General features: G+C 45.7%; 1 protein-coding gene across 2 annotated transcripts in view; it reads left to right on the top strand.

Moving 5' to 3' along the window:
• UBAP2 (ubiquitin associated protein 2) overlaps window positions 1–20,040 on the top strand; it is a 147,856-nt gene that overhangs the window by 18,919 nt on the left and 108,897 nt on the right. For both annotated transcript variants that reach the window (XM_087958714.1, XM_087958713.1), the window contains exon 2: window positions 14,863–15,002. In XM_087958714.1, coding sequence (XP_087814840.1) covers window positions 14,904–15,002 — 99 coding nt within the window. In that variant the 5' untranslated portion in view covers window positions 14,863–14,903. The remainder of the gene's footprint in view (window positions 1–14,862; window positions 15,003–20,040) is intronic.

The raw sequence follows: 20,040 nt of genomic DNA, 5'->3' as shown, positions 1-20,040 counted from the left end.
TCCGTTTCCAATTTGTATCATAACTTGTTTCATTTTTCTTTAAATATTCTCATGTCTATTTTACAGTGTTATCTAAAATTCTTATTTCATTTCTATATTCATTATACTTATATACTTTTATGTGTTACATTTGCAAATTTTATCACATACTATTATTTCATTTCGTTATTCAATAAATTTCATCTTATAATAATTATTAAAAATTATCAATTTGAGTGTGCCACACCTTTCCCTTATACATCCCTCAATTTACCCCCCTTAACTCATAATAGAAATTTACTATAATCACTTTGATTATCACATTCTAGAATAACAATATTCTAACTGCTACATACCACATATGTATGTATATATATTTTGAGTCAGATTCCGCATATTTTTTCCTCAATTACATTCTAAATTATTTCAAAAATATTAACTTATTCAACTAATTATAGAAACTGATATCGATATTTCTATTGCAATTCTCATAATTCATTTTAACTTTTAGTCATCATTTTGTTAAATGTAAATAGTATTATTATACATGTCCATTTCCACATTTATACCAGTTATATTTACCGTATTTATCGGCGTATAACACGCACAGGCGTATAACACGCATCTTCATTTTAAGGGGAAATTTCAGGAAAAAAATTTAAAAAATTCTGCCTGCCTGCCTTAGTTTCTGGTTGTTTGGGAGCAGCTTCGGCTGAGAATAATAACTATTCGCCTCTTTTACTCAGCCGAAGCTGTTCCGGTTCAACCATTAACGAAGGGCAGGCAGGCAGGCAAACTGGAGCACTGCGGGCGGGCGGGCGGGCGGACGGGGTGGGGGTGGGGAGAGGCGACAGGAAAAGCCCCCGCTTCTTTGAAGCAGTTTCTTCCTGTGCTGGTGGAGGAGCGAGAGAGCAACTGAGAGAGCTGACCCAGAGAGAAGGACAGGCTTCGGTTGCTTCCTCCCTCCCCTTCTTTCATTTGTGTCCTTGATCCCCGATCCCAGCAGCATTCACCGAAGGCTTCTTAACATTATATCGGCGTATAACACGCATACATCATTGCCCCTATTTTCAGGGGGAAAAGTGCGTGTTATACGCCGATATATAATTTAACAGTAACTCTTACAAAAATATTTAAATATTTAAAAAGAAATATCAGTTCCAGTCTTTTCCATTTTAAAATCTATATTCTTATATATCACAACACTTTACCTTGCAGAATCCCCTTTCCTGTTCTTCATCTACCCATTGTAATTTCTTTTCATTTTTGTTTGCTTTCTGCATCCCCTCATTTTCTGGTCCTTTCTCTTAATCCCCCCTTTTTCCTTTATTATTTCCCTCCATTTCTTACTCCAATTTTTATTCCGCTCCCTCTCTTGAGCTTTCTTTTGTAATTCCCTTTTCTTTAACTTTCCAAACAATTCTCCTTTAATGATCCCATCGAACCCCAAATTTTAGTTTTTATTCTTTTTTTCCTTTGTTTCAATATTTGTTGTTCCACTTGTTCTTTAAGGCTGGTTTCCTCTTTATTCAACTCCTCCCCTTCTGGTTCTCTTTGTTCTTCTTTAATCAGCGTCGCCATTTCTAATTTTTGTAGTATAATACTGCACATTTCCACTCTTTCATGCATCATTTCCTTTATGTTTCTTAGTTCAAATTTTATTTCCACACAAAGTTCTGCCATTTTTATATACTTTTAATTTTTATTTTTCCCTTTCTTTGATATTTAAGTCCAATCCAATTGTCCAGTAATTTATTTCAATCAGCGTCTTTGATGTTTATTTTCAATAGTCAGTGTCCATAAATTTTTGTTTCCAGGTGAGGAACACGGACTTTGATGGATGAGTGGCTGGTTCCTGCCCATTGAAATGGCAACAAGAACCATTGCAGATTCTGGGCATGGAGGCGGGTCCATGGCACGATGCCTATTACAAGAAATCATCTCTCCTAGGAGCTGGGATGGTAGAGACAAAGGAACTGTTTGCTGCTGTTGAATCTGGTTTATCAAGTCCTTCAGACTCGCTTGACGATCGGGGAAAGGAAAACCTCCCAGAGGGTCATGACGATGATCTCCCATAGGTATAGGAGACGGGTGGTCGGTAGAAGATGACTCTTGCTGAAGTTTATGGAAAAACCATGTTCTTGCAGGATCTGCATCATGATCTAAAGGTCACTGCTGGAGGAGTGGGTTGAAGATGACTGAATCAGTATATCCAAGTAGCATTGGACCCTCACAGGGAGGGTGCGTAGGGACGCTGCCAATGCCGCTAGAACCTTGGTAAATACCCTGAGGGCTGATTAGGGGCCAAATGGAAGGGCCCGGTATTGGTAGTGCTTGTTATTGTAGCAAAAACGAAGAACTGGCAATGAAGGGGCCAGATCAGGATATGGAGATATGCCTCGGTGAGGTCTATGGATGAGAGGAGGTCGCCCTCCCAAACGCTCTCCAGAATAGACTGTAGAGGCTGCATCTTGAAGCATCTGTAAGGAATGAACTTGTTCAAGGACTTGAGGTCGAGGATTGCCCCCCCCCCAGGCCTTTGGGATCACAAAGAGCTGGGAGCAGAACCCTAGCCCCCATTGATTCACCTGGATGGCTTTTATGATTCACCTGGATGGCTTTTATGCCTACCAAATGTTGAATGGCTGATTCCATGAGGGCCCATCTGGAACTGTCTGGAGAAATTGCACAGCAGACAAAAAACCTTGGAGGAGGGGAGAGGAACTTGAGTTGAAGACCCGACCTCACAGTCCTGAGAACCCAGGTGTCCGAAGTTGACTCCTCCCACCATGAAGTGAAGAAGGCCAGACGACCTCCAATGGGAGGGGAAAGAGGGCAGTCATTTATAGCGAATGAACAACCTCTTCCGCCTCAAAAGGGCCGTTTGCTGGAAAACTGCTGGTCTACCCAATCGATCAGGTTGTTGCTCGTGGTGAGGAGGGAACACCCTTTGGCCCTGAGGAAAACGGATGTTGGACTCCAGTTGAAAGGAAGATGGTAGGAAGTACGGAGCCTGACGAAAATCCGACCTCTTTACCGACCATGATAGAATCTTCCTTTTGTCCCTGGTTTCTACCAGGTATGGTTCCAGGGCGTCCCCAAACAGACTCTCGCCCGAGTACGGGGCAGAAGCAAGCTTCCATTTTTGACGCAAGTCTGTCTGCCAATTGCGCAGCCACAGAAGGCGTCTCTCTGCCACCGAGGATGCCATCGCTTTTGATGCAAATTTTGCAGAGTTTAAGGTGGCATCCGCTGTAAACTCTGCTGCAGCAATGATCTTATTTATGTTCTGGTGAGACCTGGTATCACCAGGAGGCAAACGATCCTGTGTAGCTGACGCAGCCAATGCAGAGAACACCTTGTAAAGAAGGATGCTGCGGTGGAGGCTCGGACCGCCCATGCTGTGCCTTGATGAGTACGTTTTAAGAGTCTGTTCTGACCTCTTGTCGTCAGTCTTAAGGACATCTTCCGGTTCTGTCGGAGGCCCAGATGTGGAGAGAGAGGCAACCACAGGAGCATCAACTGGTGGCACTAGAAGGGCCTTGGCCAAGGAAGGGCCTACATTATAAAAATGCCTGTCATGGGATGAGGGGCGTGGCCCAGACCCTGGAGAGGTGCACTGTTCACGCACCAGATCTACAAATAACTTGGGTGATGGAAGCACCTCAGCTTGAACAATTGGTTTTGAAAATAAAGAATCGCCCTGGGCTGAACCTTCCCTCAAAGGTTCTGATGCCACCTCATCAGGTCCCAGCTGGGCAGTAACTAGAGCCTTGTGCAATAGAGATTTGAACAAGGATGGCTTAGAAAGACCTGAAAAAATGGGTTGTTCAGGGTTTAATCCCTCATCTTCTGATAGATTGAAATCTCTAACCTCCCCTTCCTCCTCCTCAGACATGGAGGAGTGACTTTGGTCTGAAGGGTCCATAGAGCCCCTCTCCTCATATTGCCCCCAATCAGAATGGAAACCTTGGCTCAGGGGGCCTGGGAAATCCCCTCTGTTCAGGAGCGACCACCTGAGGGAAGGTAGGGAAAAATCCTGGGCCCACCCCAGCGGGGGGTGAAGGAATTGCTGAAATCCTTCAGCAGTCCCCTGTCTGATGGCTACAGAAATCATCTCCTTAAGATCCTCAGGACTGCTGCTTATAGGTGGATCCACTGGGCGAAGGCCAGCAGCTGTAGTAGGTGTAAAGGTGGCCTTCGCCCTCTGTCTGTGGCCACCTTGGGGTAAATTACTCGGAGGATCGGATGCAGGCAGCCTGCCTAAAACTAGGCCCAGATCTACCCAAATCTTGAGGGGAAAACATCTCAGCTGCTCTCTCTGGGGACCATGCCTGAAGACAAACTGGTGGAGCCTAGTTCTGCCTCTCCAGCCCTGAATACAGCCTGAAGGCCGGCCTGCAGATCTCCAGCCTGAGGAGGCGGTTGGCTCCTTCCACTTCTCTGCTCCAGGATCTTTGCAAATCGTTTCTCCGAGGCTGCACGACTTCTCTTCTCGGCCCTGAGATTGGATTTCAAAGCCTTCGTAGTTGCGAAGGGCCTTGGCCATAATCTTTGCAGCTGCCTCCCTCTTGGCTGAATGGCCCCATGGCCTCCTCCTTTTTGCTGGCTTCTGGGCAACCTCCGAACAATGGACCTCTTCAAGGCCCTGTAGGTCAGTCAGATCGGGCCTGTGTGCTCTCCCATTTTTGTGTGGCCTAATCACTGGAGGCGCTTAGAGATGCCTCACTAAAGTACCGCCCTAACTAGAGGCCAGGTGAATGGCGTCGTCCCTCTGTGAGGCCTGAGCAAGCCTCGCTCCAAAACCAAGTCCCGACTCTTCCGACTCACTCTCGACAAAAAGACTTACCCAGGCTGCGTGCTATAAATTGCAGTGGGGGAGGCTGCCTCAATAAGCGATCCCAGGCCCGAAGTCACTTTTGGCTGGTCCAAAGCCCCAGCTCCGAAGCCTCGGTGTTAAAAGAGAGCGGCTCCCCGCTCTCTGCGACCACTGGGCTCCACTGGATCCCCGGGAGCTGCTAGTTTCGCTTTCGCTGCTTCCCTTCTGCTGCTGCTCCTACCTCCAGAGACACGCTGCTCACACACAACAAGGACACAAACTGGGGGCCAGCAGCATGGGCTGGTTTTCATAGCTTTGGCAGACTCAGTTTGATGACGGAGGAGGAGGAGCTTCTCCCTATCCTGGGCTCTCGTAGCACAGCATGGAGGAGAATATCTACAGACCCTTCGCATCCTGGAGATAAACTGTTTCAACTTCTACCCTCAAAACGACATTATAAAGCAGGGGTGGGCAAACTTTTTGGCTCGGGGGCTGCATTGACTTTTAAAATTTGACAGACGGGCCGGGTCAGCACAAGATTTTTTGGGAATCGCCCCCCCCCCACCCTTCCCCCCCTCTTCTCCTCCTTCCCCTCCCCTCGGAGGCCCCCTGAATCAGGAGTTGCTACCGCCGGCGCGGCTCCAGTCCCGCGTTGCCTCGGGAAGGGAAAGGCAAAAAGGAAGAGCCGCGGCGGTGCTTTGCAACAGGAGCAGCGGCACCGGAGGCTCAGGCTCAGCGGCTCCTGGTTTTGCCTTTTCATTCCCAAGGCAATGCGGGACTGGAGCCGCACGGAGCTGCGCCGGCGGTAGCAACTCCTGACAGCCCCAGCCGGACACCTGAGCGGAGCCCGGGTGGAACTGCCTGTTGCTGCTGCCGGAGCACCGCCGGTCGCCTCCTCCAAGCAGCCTGCCCGCCCACCGGGCTTCCCCTCTGCCGCGGCTCGGGGCCAGGCACAAGCGCCCGCGAGTTAAAGGAAGCCGAAAGTTGCTGGGAAGTTGCTTGGGTGCTGGGAGCAGGCTTTTAAAGTGCCGCCCGAGCAAAGTTTAAGCAGCCCGCCCGCCCGCCGGGCGGAATCCTTCCTGCTCCTCGGCGGGAAGACGCTCCAGCCTGCAAACTTTGCCTTTGCAAAGTTTAAGCCTGGAAGCCCGGAAACCCAAGCAACTTCCCAGCAACTTTCGGCTTCCTTTAACTCGCAGGCGCTCGTGCCTGGCGGAGAAGCCAGAGCCTCCTCAAGCAGTCCGCCCGCCCGCCCACGGGCTTCCTCCACCGCGCGGCTTGGGGCCAGGCGCGCGCCCGCGAGTTAAAAGGAAGCCGAAAGTTGCTGGGAAGTTGCTCGGGTGCTGGGAGCAGGCTTTTAAAGTGCCGCCTGAGCAAAGTTTAAGCCTGGAAGCCCGGAAATCCGAGCAACTTCCCAGCAACTTTGGCCGTTTTACTCGTGGGCGCCGCCCTCCCGAGCCACACGGCGAGGGGAAGCCTGGGCGCCGCCGGTCGCCTCCTCAAGCAGCCCGCCCGCCCGCCCGCCGGGCTTCCCCTCCGCCGGCTCGGGGCCAGGTGCGGCGCCCGCGAGTTAAAAGGAAGCGGAAAGTTGCTGGGAAGTTGCTCGGGTGCTGGGAGCAGGCTTTTAAAGTGCCGCCCGAGCAGGACCGCCGAGCTGGGAAGCGGGGCACCAAGGCAGGGCAAGGCTCCACCAGCAGCGGCCTAGCTTTAGGTGGCTCCAAGCAGCCCGCCCCGCCCGTCGGTTGGAACCCTTCCCGCTCCTCGGCAGGAAGACGCTCCAGCCTGCAAGCTTTGCCTTTGCAAAGTTTAAGCCTGGAAGCCCTGGAAAAAAAAGGGGGATCGGCGGGGACTCACCTTCGGAGAGGTCGCACTCGAAGATGATTTGAACTCCCAGCCGAGGCCTTTGCAAATTTCTTTTCTTTCCTACCCCTAGATCGCTCCGCACTGTTTTGCAGCTTTGGGGGCCACGCGGCACAGGGCAATATGCCACGCCCAGCGATATTTTTTCAGGGGCGGGCCGGATTGGACAGACCAATGGCAGCGATTTTTTTTCAGAGGCAGGCCGCATTGGACAGACCAACGGGCCGGATGTGGCCCGCGGGCTGTAGTTTGCCCACCCCTGTTATAAAGCATTGCACACCAGAACAACTAGACCCAAGGACAGTTCCCTCCCCCACTCCCCAATGCTATCACTCTGCTAAACAACTAATTCCCACAAGTGTCAAACTTACCTAGAAAGGCAGTATTACCACCATTATTCTCCCCTGTTACCTATCACCTTTTTCTTCTTATGACTATAACTTTGTTGCTTATATCTTACAATTTAAATTGCTTAATTAGCATCCTAGTATGATTTATGTGGATTGCTTATTTAGTACCCATGACTATTATTAAATGCTTATATCTAATGTTTTATGATGAATGTATTTTTACAACGCCTATGATAATGATCTGTCACTATTGTTGTATGCACTGGAGGCAAATTCCTTGTGTGTCTAATCACACTTGGCAATAAAGAATTCTATCTAAAGGATGCTAGATAAGTCTTCTCTAAACCTGGGGTTTCGTTGGCTTGTCAAGTCACAAATTCCTCTGTCACAAAGTGGATTCTATTGTTGCAATGAGGTTGCATACAGGCAAGCCTCAATTTTACAACCATTCGTTTAATGACCATTTGAAATTTCAACTGCACTGAAAATGGTGAGTTGTAACTGGTCTTTGCACTTCACAATTGTTGCTGCAACCCTGTGGTCACATGATAAAAATTTGGCCACTTTGCAAACCAGGATGGTGTGTACAATGATTACAGCATCCTGAGGTCGCGTGATGGCCATTCGCCAACCTTCCCAGCTGACTTCTGGCAGGCAAAGTCAGTATGATTCACTTAACAACTGCAGTAATTTGCTTAACAACAATGGCAAAAAGGTTGCAAAATGAAGCACAGTTCACTTAACAACCTCCTTGCTCAGAAGTGGAAATTCCCCCAATTGTGGTTGTAAGTCCAGGGCTACCTGTAGGATTTTGTTTCTGCCCTTGTTAGTAATACGTTCTTCTCCTTCTCAAGGGTTGTTTCCTTGTACCCAATTTAAACTGGGTTCACACAGCATGCTAGATTGTCTGATAAGAGCATACACAGCTAGCCCTCAACTTATGACCACAACTGAGCCCACAATTTTATGTTGTTAATGAAAAATTTGTTAAGTGAGTTTTGTCCCATATTACCACTTTTCTTGCCGCTTTTATTAAGTGAATCACTGCAGTTGTTAAATTAGTAACACAGTCGTTAAGTGAATCTGGACTTCCCCACTGACTTTGCTTATCAGTAGGTCGCAAAAGGGGACCCCCCGGGACTCTGCAACCATCATAAAAGTGAGTCAGTTGCCAAGCATCTGAATTTTGACCATGGGGAGGCTGCAACGGTTGTTAGTGTGAGAAATGGTCAGAAGTCTCTTTTTTTCAATGGTTATAATTCACTAAATGAACTGTTGTAAGTCAAGGACTGCCTCTATTGCAGCGGTCACCAACTGGTGATCTGTGGACCACTGGTGGTGTGCAAGAAATTTTTGGCGGTCCTCAGAAAAATTATTTGCATTTTCTATATTGCACTAAATACTATTTATCTTTTTTTAAAAAAAATCATATTAGTGGTCCGCGGGATTTAAAATTATGAATTTAGTGGTCTCTGAGATCCGAAAAGTTGGTGACCCCAGCTCTATTGTGTGAACTCAGCAATTGGGTTCTATTAATTCACGTTTAGGGTTGGTGCTCTGTCTTACCTGTTGAAATTCAATTGATTAAAATATCAGCAATTAATTCAGGATAATCTCATATATCGGATGGATGAGTCAAGACGAGAACTTCAAGCACTACAGATAGTCCTCGACATACAACAGTTCATTTAGTGACCATTCAAATTTACGGCACTGAAAAAAGTGACTTATGACTGTTCTCATACTTATGACCTTTGCAGCATCCCCATGATCGGGTGATCGAACTTTGGACGCTTGGCAACTGACTCATATTCATGACGGTTGCTGTGTCCCAAGGTCACGCGATTCCCCTTTTGCGACCTTCTGTCAAGCAAAGTCAATGGGGAAGCCAGATTCACTTAACAACCAGGTTACTAACTTATCAACTATAGTGATTCACTTAACAACTGTGTTAAGGCAGGTTGTAAAATGGGGCAAAACTCCCTCAAAATCTCTCACATAACCACCAAACGTTTGGGCTCAATTATGGTCATAAGTCAAAGACTACCTGTATATATGAACTTTTCACCTCTTAATTAGCTTGAGAAATGATCTCTGGGATTTATTTTGCTTTATTTTGACAGTGAATTAACTGAATCATTTGGTGTTTGGAAATCACAAGGATTGTATAATATGCTTTAATTTGTTCTGCATGGATTGCTATGTGATATTTCTTTTCTTCCCTGAAGTCAAATATTTGACTTAGTTGTTTTCCAGCATCTCTAAACCTAGATAATAGAATTCGAGTTACATAAAGAAAGAAGTCCAGAAATTAAAACCTTGTTTGGCAAAATAAGGTGGTTGTTGAATGGTAACCAGGGAAACAGTGTTTCAGGTGTGTGTTTAGTCTGATTGAAGGAAGCTCCTTTCCTTAACACAAGATCAAGAGACATCTGGGTCAAGGGGGTTGGACTAGAAGACCTCCCAGGTCCCTTCCAACTCTGTTATTCTGTATTCTATTCTGTACCTTGAGCTTCTCTTTAGGCTCTCAGAAGCTCCAGGTTAGAACCACAGTCGGGACTCCATCACTAAGCAGCATGGTGGTTAAGTAAACACATAACCTCACCGACTTACGACGGCAGCTGCGGTTGTTAAGCAAATCACCGCTAAGCACGATGTTGAGTGGTTGCGACATACAACTTCCTGCCCTCTTCCTTATTGGATTTGCTCCTTTGGAAGCCGGTGATGAAGTTTCAAATGGCGAACACCGACGTTAAGATGCTGCGGCCGTCGTAAATGTGAATAAGTTGCCAAGTGCTCATGTTGTGATGACGTGACCACAGAAATTTTGAGGATGGGTTTATTTTCAGCACCTTCATAGCTTCAAAGGAATGGTCCCTCCGAAGGACTTACCTGTACACAGGGGTGGGATTCAAAAATCCCAACAACCGGGCAGTGAACCGGTTGCTGGGTAGGCGTGGCCATGGTGGGCGTGCCCTATCAGAACTTCCAGGAGGGGCGTTTTTGGGCCCTCCGGAAGCCAGAAACCGGCCCATTTCCGGACTTCCAAAAGGCCCATTTTCCGCCCTTCCAGAGCACTTACCTGCATCCAAAACGGGCCACATGGAGACTCCTGGGAGGGGTGGGGCAGGCATAAAGACAATTCTGCCTTTCTTCAGGAAAAAAATATATCTGGATTTATGCTGGCTGTCTCTTGTGAGAGCCTGCCTTCAAAGGAATCGCCATATTGTGATACCGGAGAACAAGCGCGTTGAAGATCTCAGAGTGTGACCCTTAACCCATTACTGCATGCAAAGCTCAGGACCAAAACAAGAAAGTTCTCCTTTCTATTCTTGTCAGACTTCAAAAACCAAGGAAGACATATTGGGTTTCTTCCAAGCACATTTCTTCATTGTTCCTCCCTATAGACAGAAACTTGCCCAACTAAAGCATACTAACACCCCTCTCCCCCCCCTCCTCCGCAAGGCATATACAACTGTTTGTTGTAACCAACTTATAACAAGTTAGTGACCATTCGAAGTTACAACAGCACTGAAAAAAGTGACTTAGGACCGTTATTCCCCCTTACGGCCGTTGCAGCACCCCATGACGCTTCTGATAAGCCGTGTCAAAGGGGAAGCCAGATTCACTTAACAACAATCTTAATATCTTAACAACTGCAATAATTCACTTCACAAATATGGCAAGGAATGTAGTGAAATGGGACAAAACTCACTGCATTGCCTCTTGTTCCTCTGGAATACGTCCCCTCCCTCCTGGCAATTGGGACCAGATTCCATCACAATCCTCAGTTCGTCTAAAATACGCTTATATATTGCCCCAGTTACTCTAAATTTCCTATTACTTGCAGAAAATGAAAAGAATCGTTTATTTCAGGCTCATCCCAGTAAAATTGACTAAGACTTGCAGATAGAATTTCTGGAAAGATGGCTTACTCATTGCCATCAAACGTCACCTGCAAATGCTCAGCAGGAGAATGTTTGATGTGTTCCTGACAGTACGTTTCATTTTTCTGAATGATAATATGGATAGAATGAGCCAAATATTGTGGTTAGTCCAGGAGGAATTGTTTGAGCCCATTTACTAAGTCACTGAAAATGAATTTTACAGATGGATCCAGTTTTCCCTGTAATGGTAGTCCTCAATTTACAACAGTTCATTTAGTGACCATTCAAAGTTACAACAGCACTGAAAAAAGTGACTTACAACTGTTTTTCACCATTGCAGTGTCCCTATGCTCACGTGATCAAAATTCAGATCCTTGGCAACTGACTCACATTTATTACGGTTTCCATGTCCTGGGGCCTGTGATTCCCTTTTGCGACCTAATGACAAGCAAAGTCAACGGGGAAGCTTGATTCACTTAACAACCACGTGTGACTTAGGGAGAACAATTAACCAGTGGAACAGAAGTTGCCTTCAGAAGTTGTGGGTGCTCCAACACTGGAGGTTTTCAAAAAGAAATTGTACAACCTTTTGTCCAGAATGTTATGGGATCTCCTGCTTGAGTGTTGGGTTGGTCTGGATGACCTCCAAGGTCCCTTCCAACTCTTGTTATTCTGTTCGTAAGTGAGAAAAATGGTCATGTCACTTTTGTCAGTGCTTTCACTAAATGTACTGATCTAAGTCCTAGGACTGCCTGTAATTAGAGGAAAAAAGTAGATTCCTAACTCGTGTATGAGAATATTTTCTTGTAAGTGCTTAATGCGTTAATACTTTTATTCATGATGGCATCAGATTTTGTGGTAATGATAGATAAACTATAAAAGAGATTCTTTTAAGAATGGTCTAGTAGTGAATTTACAGAATTTAAGGATAATCAATCACAACTGCTTACATGTATAATAAGAGCTATTACTGGTAGGAAGCTGACTATTCTGATCAGATCTATTGTTACTTTAAGTTTAATGCTAATAGGTTGGATAATTCTGGCAAATTAGAGAATCTGGTTTGTTTCTTATTGCAATAGATAGATGTCTCCTTCCCAAGTGTAAGTTAACTGAAGAAGCCTTTACAGTATTAATACAATTATTCAACAGTTTAGCCAGGACCAGAGCAGAGAGCATTGTTTAAGAACTTTGATAAATAGGCTCAGATAGGGTGATTCTTGTTCTGTTGTGACTTGGACAACCAACGGAGTTTTGGTTTTGCAAGTAGTCTTTGACTTAAAAAAATAACTGGGCCCAAAATTTCCGTTGCTAAGCGAGACAGTTGTTAGGTGAGTTTTTGACCCATTTTACGAGCTTTCTTGCCACGGTGTCATGCCCCTGTTGGAATCTGATTCTGAGGGGGAGGTCAAGCAGCAGACAGGGAGTGGGAGTGTGGCTCTGATGGCTGTGGAGGAAACTGGGAAAGGGCACAGGCTGGCTGGGCCTTCATTGGAAGACCCATTCTAGGGCATGCAGGTAGGAATGGAGAAGGGAGCAACATGGTTTATGGGGGAGAAAAGGGCCCTGATTCCCTTCATTAGCTGCAGCTGTGAAAACAGGATTTAAAAAGGGTGTTTGTGCACAGCACCTTTCTGGAAGCAAAGCGTGATTTATCTTTGTCAAGTCCTATCTGGATTCCGGAGTCCTCCCAACTGGGTGTGTTTCGTTATCTTTTGGAAACCTGCAATTCTTTACCCTGCCCTGTCTCGTTAATTGCTGCAGTGTGTTTTGTGTTGGTTTTTATTTATAATTTAGATGTACTTTGGGGTCAGACTGAATTTCTTCCCTTTAAAAACTGTTCTTGAGAGAGTTTTTTTCTCCAGCCGATGATAACTGGATATTGGGGGCCAAGTTGGAGGTATTAAAAGGGACTTTGCCTACTTTTGTGACTTTGTTGCTTTTGTGCCACACCCCTTTGGGTAATTACACATGGTGATTAAGTAAACCAAGCCAGTCGTTAAGTGAATCTACCTTTCCTCTTGTCTTTGCTTGTCCTATCTTAAGACATATGGCATATCTTTGCTGTCATCTCTTAAGGTGTCATTGAATGAACGGCTGTTAAATGAGAAATATCTGTACTTCACACAGAGGAGGTGCCTCTTTAGCAAGGCATCTCTTGATGTTTGGATGGGATGAGCTTGGGAAGGCAGTCTCTGATATGTGGTACACTGTGTAGGGGTGTGTATTTGTGTGTTTGTGTGTGTTATGGGGTAGGTTTATAGGTGATAGCTGGCACTTTCATATTTCATTTTTAGCAATATTCAGAAACGACAGATCTGTCATCTCTTTCCTTTCTGCCGAGTAAGCAAGGTGGATTCTTTTCATGGCTTTTTCCCCCTTTAAGGTGTAAATTAAGTACACACAGGTGACAGTTAAAAAAAAGTCCATCCGTCTAAAGAATTCACCGCTTTGTATCTTTTATGCCATTATTTTCATTCTCTTTTGATCTTTTAGGTTATTATTTTAATTGTGCAGGAAGACAAACATTGCTTGTGCAGAACTTGGTAGCTTCTCAATGCCAGCCTTCCCTGCTCCTTAGGAAACCACATCCTGTGCAAAATTCTCCCTCCCATATTCCACACTCCCCAGATAGTTTTAGTTATTTTAGAAGTCATTTTAATCACCCAAGGTCCTCCCTCCCTCCCCTCCTTTCTTCCCTCCCTCTCTTCCTTCCTGTCTCTCTCTCTCCCTCTTTCCTCCCCTTCTTCCCCCTTCCCTCCCTTCCCCTCTTTCCTCCCTCCTCTCTCTTCCTTCCCCTTCCCTCTCGCACTCCCCTCCTTCCAGCCCCTCTCCCTCCCTCCTTTCCTTCCTGTCTCTTTCCTCCCTCTTCTTCCCACTCCCTCCCTTCCCCTTTCCTCCCTCCTCTCTCTTTCCTTCCCTTCCCTCCTTCCCTCTCCTTCCCCACCTCTCCCTCCTTTCCTATCTCTTTCCTCCCTCCTCTTCCCTCTTCCTCCCTCCCTCTCTCCTTGCTTAGACCCCAGCCCGGTGAATTTCTAATACCATCTTTTGATTTAAAAAAAAAAAAAAGGCTCATGGTTTTATCTAACATGCAAATACAGCTCAGTCCCTTTTCTGTTCTTGTTAGACCAGAATTCCCCAATCTTTCCAGGTTGGCAGCCGGGAATGGATGGGGGACAAGAGGGGATGGTTTTGTGGGAGAGGCAGGCATGTGCGTGCACATGAGCGTCTGTGGCTTGCTGGAGTGGGGCCACAACTCACTCGAGTGGGGCTGCGAACACCCACACCCACACCCACAAGAGTGGGCCTGTGAGTCCCCGTGACGCTTGCATGAGTGAACCTGTGTGCGCATTCGCAGATGCCGGCACACCAGCCGGCCAATCACATGGCCTGGTTGCAAATAGGCCGCTGACAAGTGGTGGGCCGCGGCCTATGGATTGGGGATCCCTATCTTAGATCACTGGTGGCTAATCTTTTTGGGCTCCTGTGCCAAAAATTGCAATGCTTGTGGCCCCCTCATACCCCCTGCACATGCGTGTGTGATTCCCCCCCTCCTTCCCCCGCTGCTCCTTTACCTGCACTGTGCCTCCCAGCTGATTTTCGGGCCGTTTGAGGCCTTTTTCGGCCTCCCAGAGGCTCGAGGGAAGCCTCTGCAGCCTTTGTAGGCCGAAAAATGGGCCTGTTTCATCACTTTCGGTATTTGCAGAAATACAGGAAGTGACGAAACGAGCCTGGTTTTCAGCCTACAAAGGCTGCAGAGGCTTCCCTTGAGTCTCTGGGAGGCCGAAAAAGGCCTCAAACGGCCCGAAAATCAGCTGGGAGGGCACGCGCATGCTCAGTGAGGTAAGTTTGCCTGGAGTTCGCATACCCACACCAATGGCTCTAGGTGCCATAGGTTCACCATCATGGTCCTAGACTATTGTCTGCACTTTGTTCTTGAATCTCAGTGCCTGTTTCTTTCTCGTTTCAGATTTTCTATTTTGTACATACATTGTTTTGTATATACTGTATATGATGACTTCGGTGGGCAGTGAACGTACTCGGGGCACTCGAGAAAAACCACAGATTCCAGCCGCGCAGCCGACACAACCACAGAAACCAGTAGTCCAGGTAGGAATTTGGCAGCGTTGTCTCTACATCCTGAACATGTTGATGGCCAAGTAAGAAGAATGTCACTCGTGTGAAGTCTGTAAATTACCCTTGCCAGGAGGTATTCTGTACATTTGGGGTGTGGGTGCCCCAAAACCAGCACCAAAGTTTGAAGACTATGACTAAGCTGAAAAACCTTCTTGTTCTGTTTTTCAGTGTACCTATTGACAGTCCTCGAGTTACAACAGCTCATTTAGCGACCATTCAAAGTCACAGAGGCATTGGAAAAAAATGACTCATGACCATGTTGTCACACTTATTACCACTGCAGAATCCTCAGGGTCACATGATCAAAATTCAGGTTCTTGGCAATTCACTCATTTTTATGACGGTTGCAATGTCCCGGAGTCACCTGATCCTGTGATGACCCGGAGTGTGGCACAAATATAACAAAGTCACCAAAGTAGATAAATTCCCTTTAATGCCTCCACCTTAGCCCACAATGTCTAATTATCTTGGCGGGAGATCAAACTCTTTCAAAAGCAGTGTACAAAGGGAAGAAATGCAGTCCAAACCCAAAATACAGATAAAGTAGAAATAAAAAAAACCAACACAAACCATGCTGAAGTAACACGACAGACCAGGATAATAACTTGCAGACTTCCAACAGATAACAAGGCACACGCAGTTGGGAGAACGCCAAAACCCAGATAAGCCTTGACAAAGATAATGCATGCTTTGCTTCCAGCAACTTTGCCATGCGCAGTTTGCCCTTTTAAACAGTCTTCCCAGCTGCAGCCCATGAAGGGGATCAGGGCCCTTTCCTCCCCTGTAAACCACGTTTCTCCCTTATCCGTTCTTCCCTGCGTGCCCTAGGATGAAGAGGGGTGGATCTGGGTCTTCCTCGGACTGCACAGCTGCACTGTGCCCTCCCCAGTTTCCTCTACAGCAGGGGTGTCCAACCTTGGCAACTTTAAGACTTGTGGACTTCAACTCCCAGAATTCCTCAGCCAGCTTTGCTGGCTGAGGAATTCTGGGAGTTGAAGTCCACAAGTCTTAAAGTTGCCAAGGTTGGACACCACTGCTCTACAGCCACCAGAGCCACGCTCCCACTCCCCGTCAGCCGTTCCGCCTCTCCCTCAGAATCAGATTCCAACTGGGGCATGACAGATCCCCTTTTGCGACCTCCAGACAAGCAAGGTCAATGCGGGAAGCCAGATTCGCTTAACGACCGTGCGACTAACTTAAGAACTGCAGTGATTCACTTAACCAATCTGGCCAGAAAGGTCATAAAATGGGGCAAAACTCCCTCAGCGACAGGAATTTTGGACTCTGTTGTGACTGTAAGCCGAGGACTGTCTGTACTCTCTCTCAACTAGTGGCAGTGAGGAAAAGCTATAATGAAACCGATCATCCTGTCATCCTCCTGCTATTTTCATTTTTTTCTGGCGACCGGATGACCCCCAAGAGCTGCTTAGCACAGCAAAATCGTGGCTTCCAATTGGAGGAGTAACTAAAACACCTCGTCAGATGCCGCTGATGGATTGTCCTTCTTCAAATTACATGCTTAAAAATGTTTTTTTTTTTTTTCTCCCCTAAATGCTTCCTCAGTTTATGCTCTTTTTTTTTTTAATGGGAGTTTTGGGCTAATCAAAAAAAAAAAATAACAAGCCAGGATAAAGAAAATTTAGTTTTGTTCATCACCATTATGTTTGCAAGCCTCTTGCCCGTGCCAGGGAGTTGTCAGATATTATCCCCAAGTGGCATCATGCGTAGTCTTGCTGAGATTTCCTTTTTCTGAATTTCATAAACTAAAGCTGGTGCATTGAAATGAAAAATGCAAATATATTTAACGGTGCGGTTTAACTTTGGCCAGAAACTACATGTGTGGACTCTTAAGAGATGCCAGGTGTTTCTTGGTTTAATCAAACTTGTTTACATCCAGGTCAGAGTTCAGACCATAATTTTAAATACATTTGCAGTTTTGCTTAGATGGTAAGTGCAAATCATCACCTGTGGTTCGCATTCATTGGCTAGAGTAGCTCCATTGGGAGGTATAACCAGCTGGAAAAACCCATTAATTTATTAAATTTATAGGCCACCAAACTCCCCTAGAGGAGACTTGAGGCAACTTACAACCAAGCATAGGTAGTCCTTGACTTATAACCATTTGTTTACTTAACAGATAACAGATAATCAGAGTTGGAAGGGACCTTGTAGGTCATCTAGTCCAACCCCCCGCCCAAGTGGGAGACCCTACACCATTTCTGACAGAGGGGAGTCCAATCTCTTCTTGAAAGTCTCAAGTGATGGCGCTCCCACAACTTCCGAGGGCAACTTCTGTTCCATTGGTTGATTGTTCTCACCGTCAGAAAGTTTTTTCTTATTTCCAGGTTGAATCTCACCTTGTTCAGTTTCCATCCATTATTCCTTGTCTGCCTTCAGGTGCCTTAGAAAATAGCTTGTCCCCTTCCTCTCTGGGGCAGCCCCTCAAATATTGGAAGACTGCTATCGTGTCTCCCCTGGTCCTTCTCTTCCCTAGACTAGCCAGGCCCAGTTCCATTCGAAGTTACAATGGCACTGAAAAAATTGACTTATGACCAGGGGTGGTATTCAAACATTTCAGCAACTGGTTCTCTGCCCGGTTGCTGGGTGGGCGTGGTCATGGTGGGCGTGGCCTAGTCAGCCTCCTGCACCACGGTGGGAAGGAGGGGCGTTTTCGCTCTGCCCGGGCTCTGGAAGTTTTCCTCGAGCCTCTGGAAGGGTGGAAAAAGCCTCCAGAGGCCCTTCGGAGACCAGAAACGGGCCTATTTCCGGACTTCCAAAACTTCCAGGACCCTCCCTGGGCCCTGGAGGGCAGAAACGGGCTTGTTTTCGCCCTCCACGAGCCTCTGGATGGCCCGTTTCCTACCTCCCCGGGCTCCATGCACCCCCTGCACTTACCTGGGATCCAAAACGGGCTGCATGGAGACTCTTGGGCAGGGCAGGGCGGGGCCAACCAGTTGTTGGAACTACCGGTTCGCTGAACCAGATGTAAAAGTAACATCCGGTTCGCTCAAACCGATCTGAACCGGCTGAATCCCACCCCTGCTTATGACTGTTTTTTGTTTTTTTTAAACACTTGGGACCGTTGCAGCGTTCCCATGGTCACATGACCATAACCCGGGTGCTTGGCAACAGGCATGTATTCATGGCGTGTGCAGCGTCCCGTGATCCCCTTTGGCGACCTTCTGACAAAGCCCGTTTCATTTTTACTGTGTGCCAGTGGGCTCGCAGTTAAAAAAGAAAAAAGACAACAAAAGTTATCAAAGTCAAAGCGAGAGCCAGATTCACGTAACAACCATATTCCTAACTTAGCCGCTGCCTAGATTCATTTCACAGCTGTGGCAGGAAAAGTCATAAAATGGAGCAAAGCTCACTTGACAATGGTCTTGCTTAGCGGCAGAAATTCTAGGCTCAGTTGCGGTAAGGCTAGGTCTACTTGTAAAAGAACAAGATAAAATATTAAAGTAATTAATGTCAGCATGTATTTAGTTGCCAGGAGACAAACTTAAGAACGATGAAGATGAAGAACCTTATTTTTTTTTTTTTTTAAGAAACTTTATTCAGTTTTTCACATTAAAAACAAAAATCTCTTTTTAGTGGACAACATATTTCCGGGTCATCATCTTTACATACAAATATGACAGCAATTATACATTGATATATGCATACTTAATTCTATTATTGCCTTTTCCATTCCAAATTTTCAGTAAGGAGAGAAACAAACACATTAATTCTGGCCTCTTTCATTAATCTCAATCGATTTTGTTTCATTTCAATTATTTCAAATATAATTCTTTGGTATTTGTTTTTAAACATAAAGATAAACAATATGTGTTTGCCTAATAATAATAATAATAAAGTTTAATTCTAAGTTCTTTCATTAATCTCAATCTAAACATCTTTTTATTTCATTTCAATTATTTCAAATATAATCCTTAATTTATTCCTCCCCAAAAAGCAACAATTTGCAGCCACCCACCATTATTTATTTTCTAAATAATGCTCATAGGCCCCAGAAACAGCTGGATAATGATTCCGAAGGCATGTTTGTTTTACAGAATATCAGCTTCCCATTCTTTTTTACGATGATTTATTTAAATGTTTTAATCAATTGGATCATGAAGCCTAAAAGCCAACGGAGGAAGTTATCTAAGGGCCAGCCGTGCTAATTCTACAGCTCCAATAACTTACTATTTTGCTTTCCAACATAATTATAATTGGCTCTGCTTAAAGGAGAGAAGACTTAGTGTTAAGCCCTGGCCAGGTCACTATTGTTGTTCAGCCAAGCGTTATTCAAGTGAACCATCTTAATGTGATGTGCTTAAAGCCATTATAAAGACTTACAGTTTCTTAAGGCTTTTTAACTATGCTTTGGAGTGCTAATTACGGCTCCTAATCTCCTTGAAATTATGTTTCATTTGATAAAATATTAGTCCATTTTACTGTGCTGTAGGTTAAATCACGTACGTCTTAAGAAATAGCTAGAACTGAGCAACCTAGAACAAAGGAAAAAATTCCTGACAGTTAGAAAAATAACTGTATTTTTCGGATTATAAAACGCAACCCACCCACCCCCAAAAAAAAAAAAAGGATGGAAATGTCTGTTCATCTTATAGAGCAAATACAGCTCCGTTTTGGCCTCCCAAATCATCCGTGCGTCCCGTTTTTGCTCTCCCCGGTGTCCAGAAACACTCTGCAGGCCAAAAACGGGCCCGTATTTGGCCTGCAAAGTGCCTCTGGATTCCGGGGAGGAAGAAAACGGGATGCACAGAGGCCAAAAACTATTTTTCCCTTGTTTTCCTTCTCTAAACCTAGGTTTGTCTTATGGTCCAGTGCATTTTATAGTCTGAAAAATATGGTAATCAGTAGAATAACTTGCCTCCAGAGGTTGTGAATACTCCAACACTGGAAGTTTTTAAGAAGAGATTGGACAACCACTTGTCTGAAGTGGTGTAGGGTTTCCTGCCTAAGCAGGGGGTTGGACTAGAAGACCTCCAAGGTCCCTTCCAACTCT

This window comes from Notechis scutatus, chromosome 2, assembly GCF_049901735.1.
Source record: "Notechis scutatus isolate UNSWTSFEM ecotype Mainland chromosome 2, rNotScu1.2, whole genome shotgun sequence".
Lineage (NCBI taxonomy): Eukaryota > Metazoa > Chordata > Lepidosauria > Squamata > Elapidae > Notechis > Notechis scutatus.
This window is presented reverse-complemented; position numbering and strand designations above follow the sequence as displayed.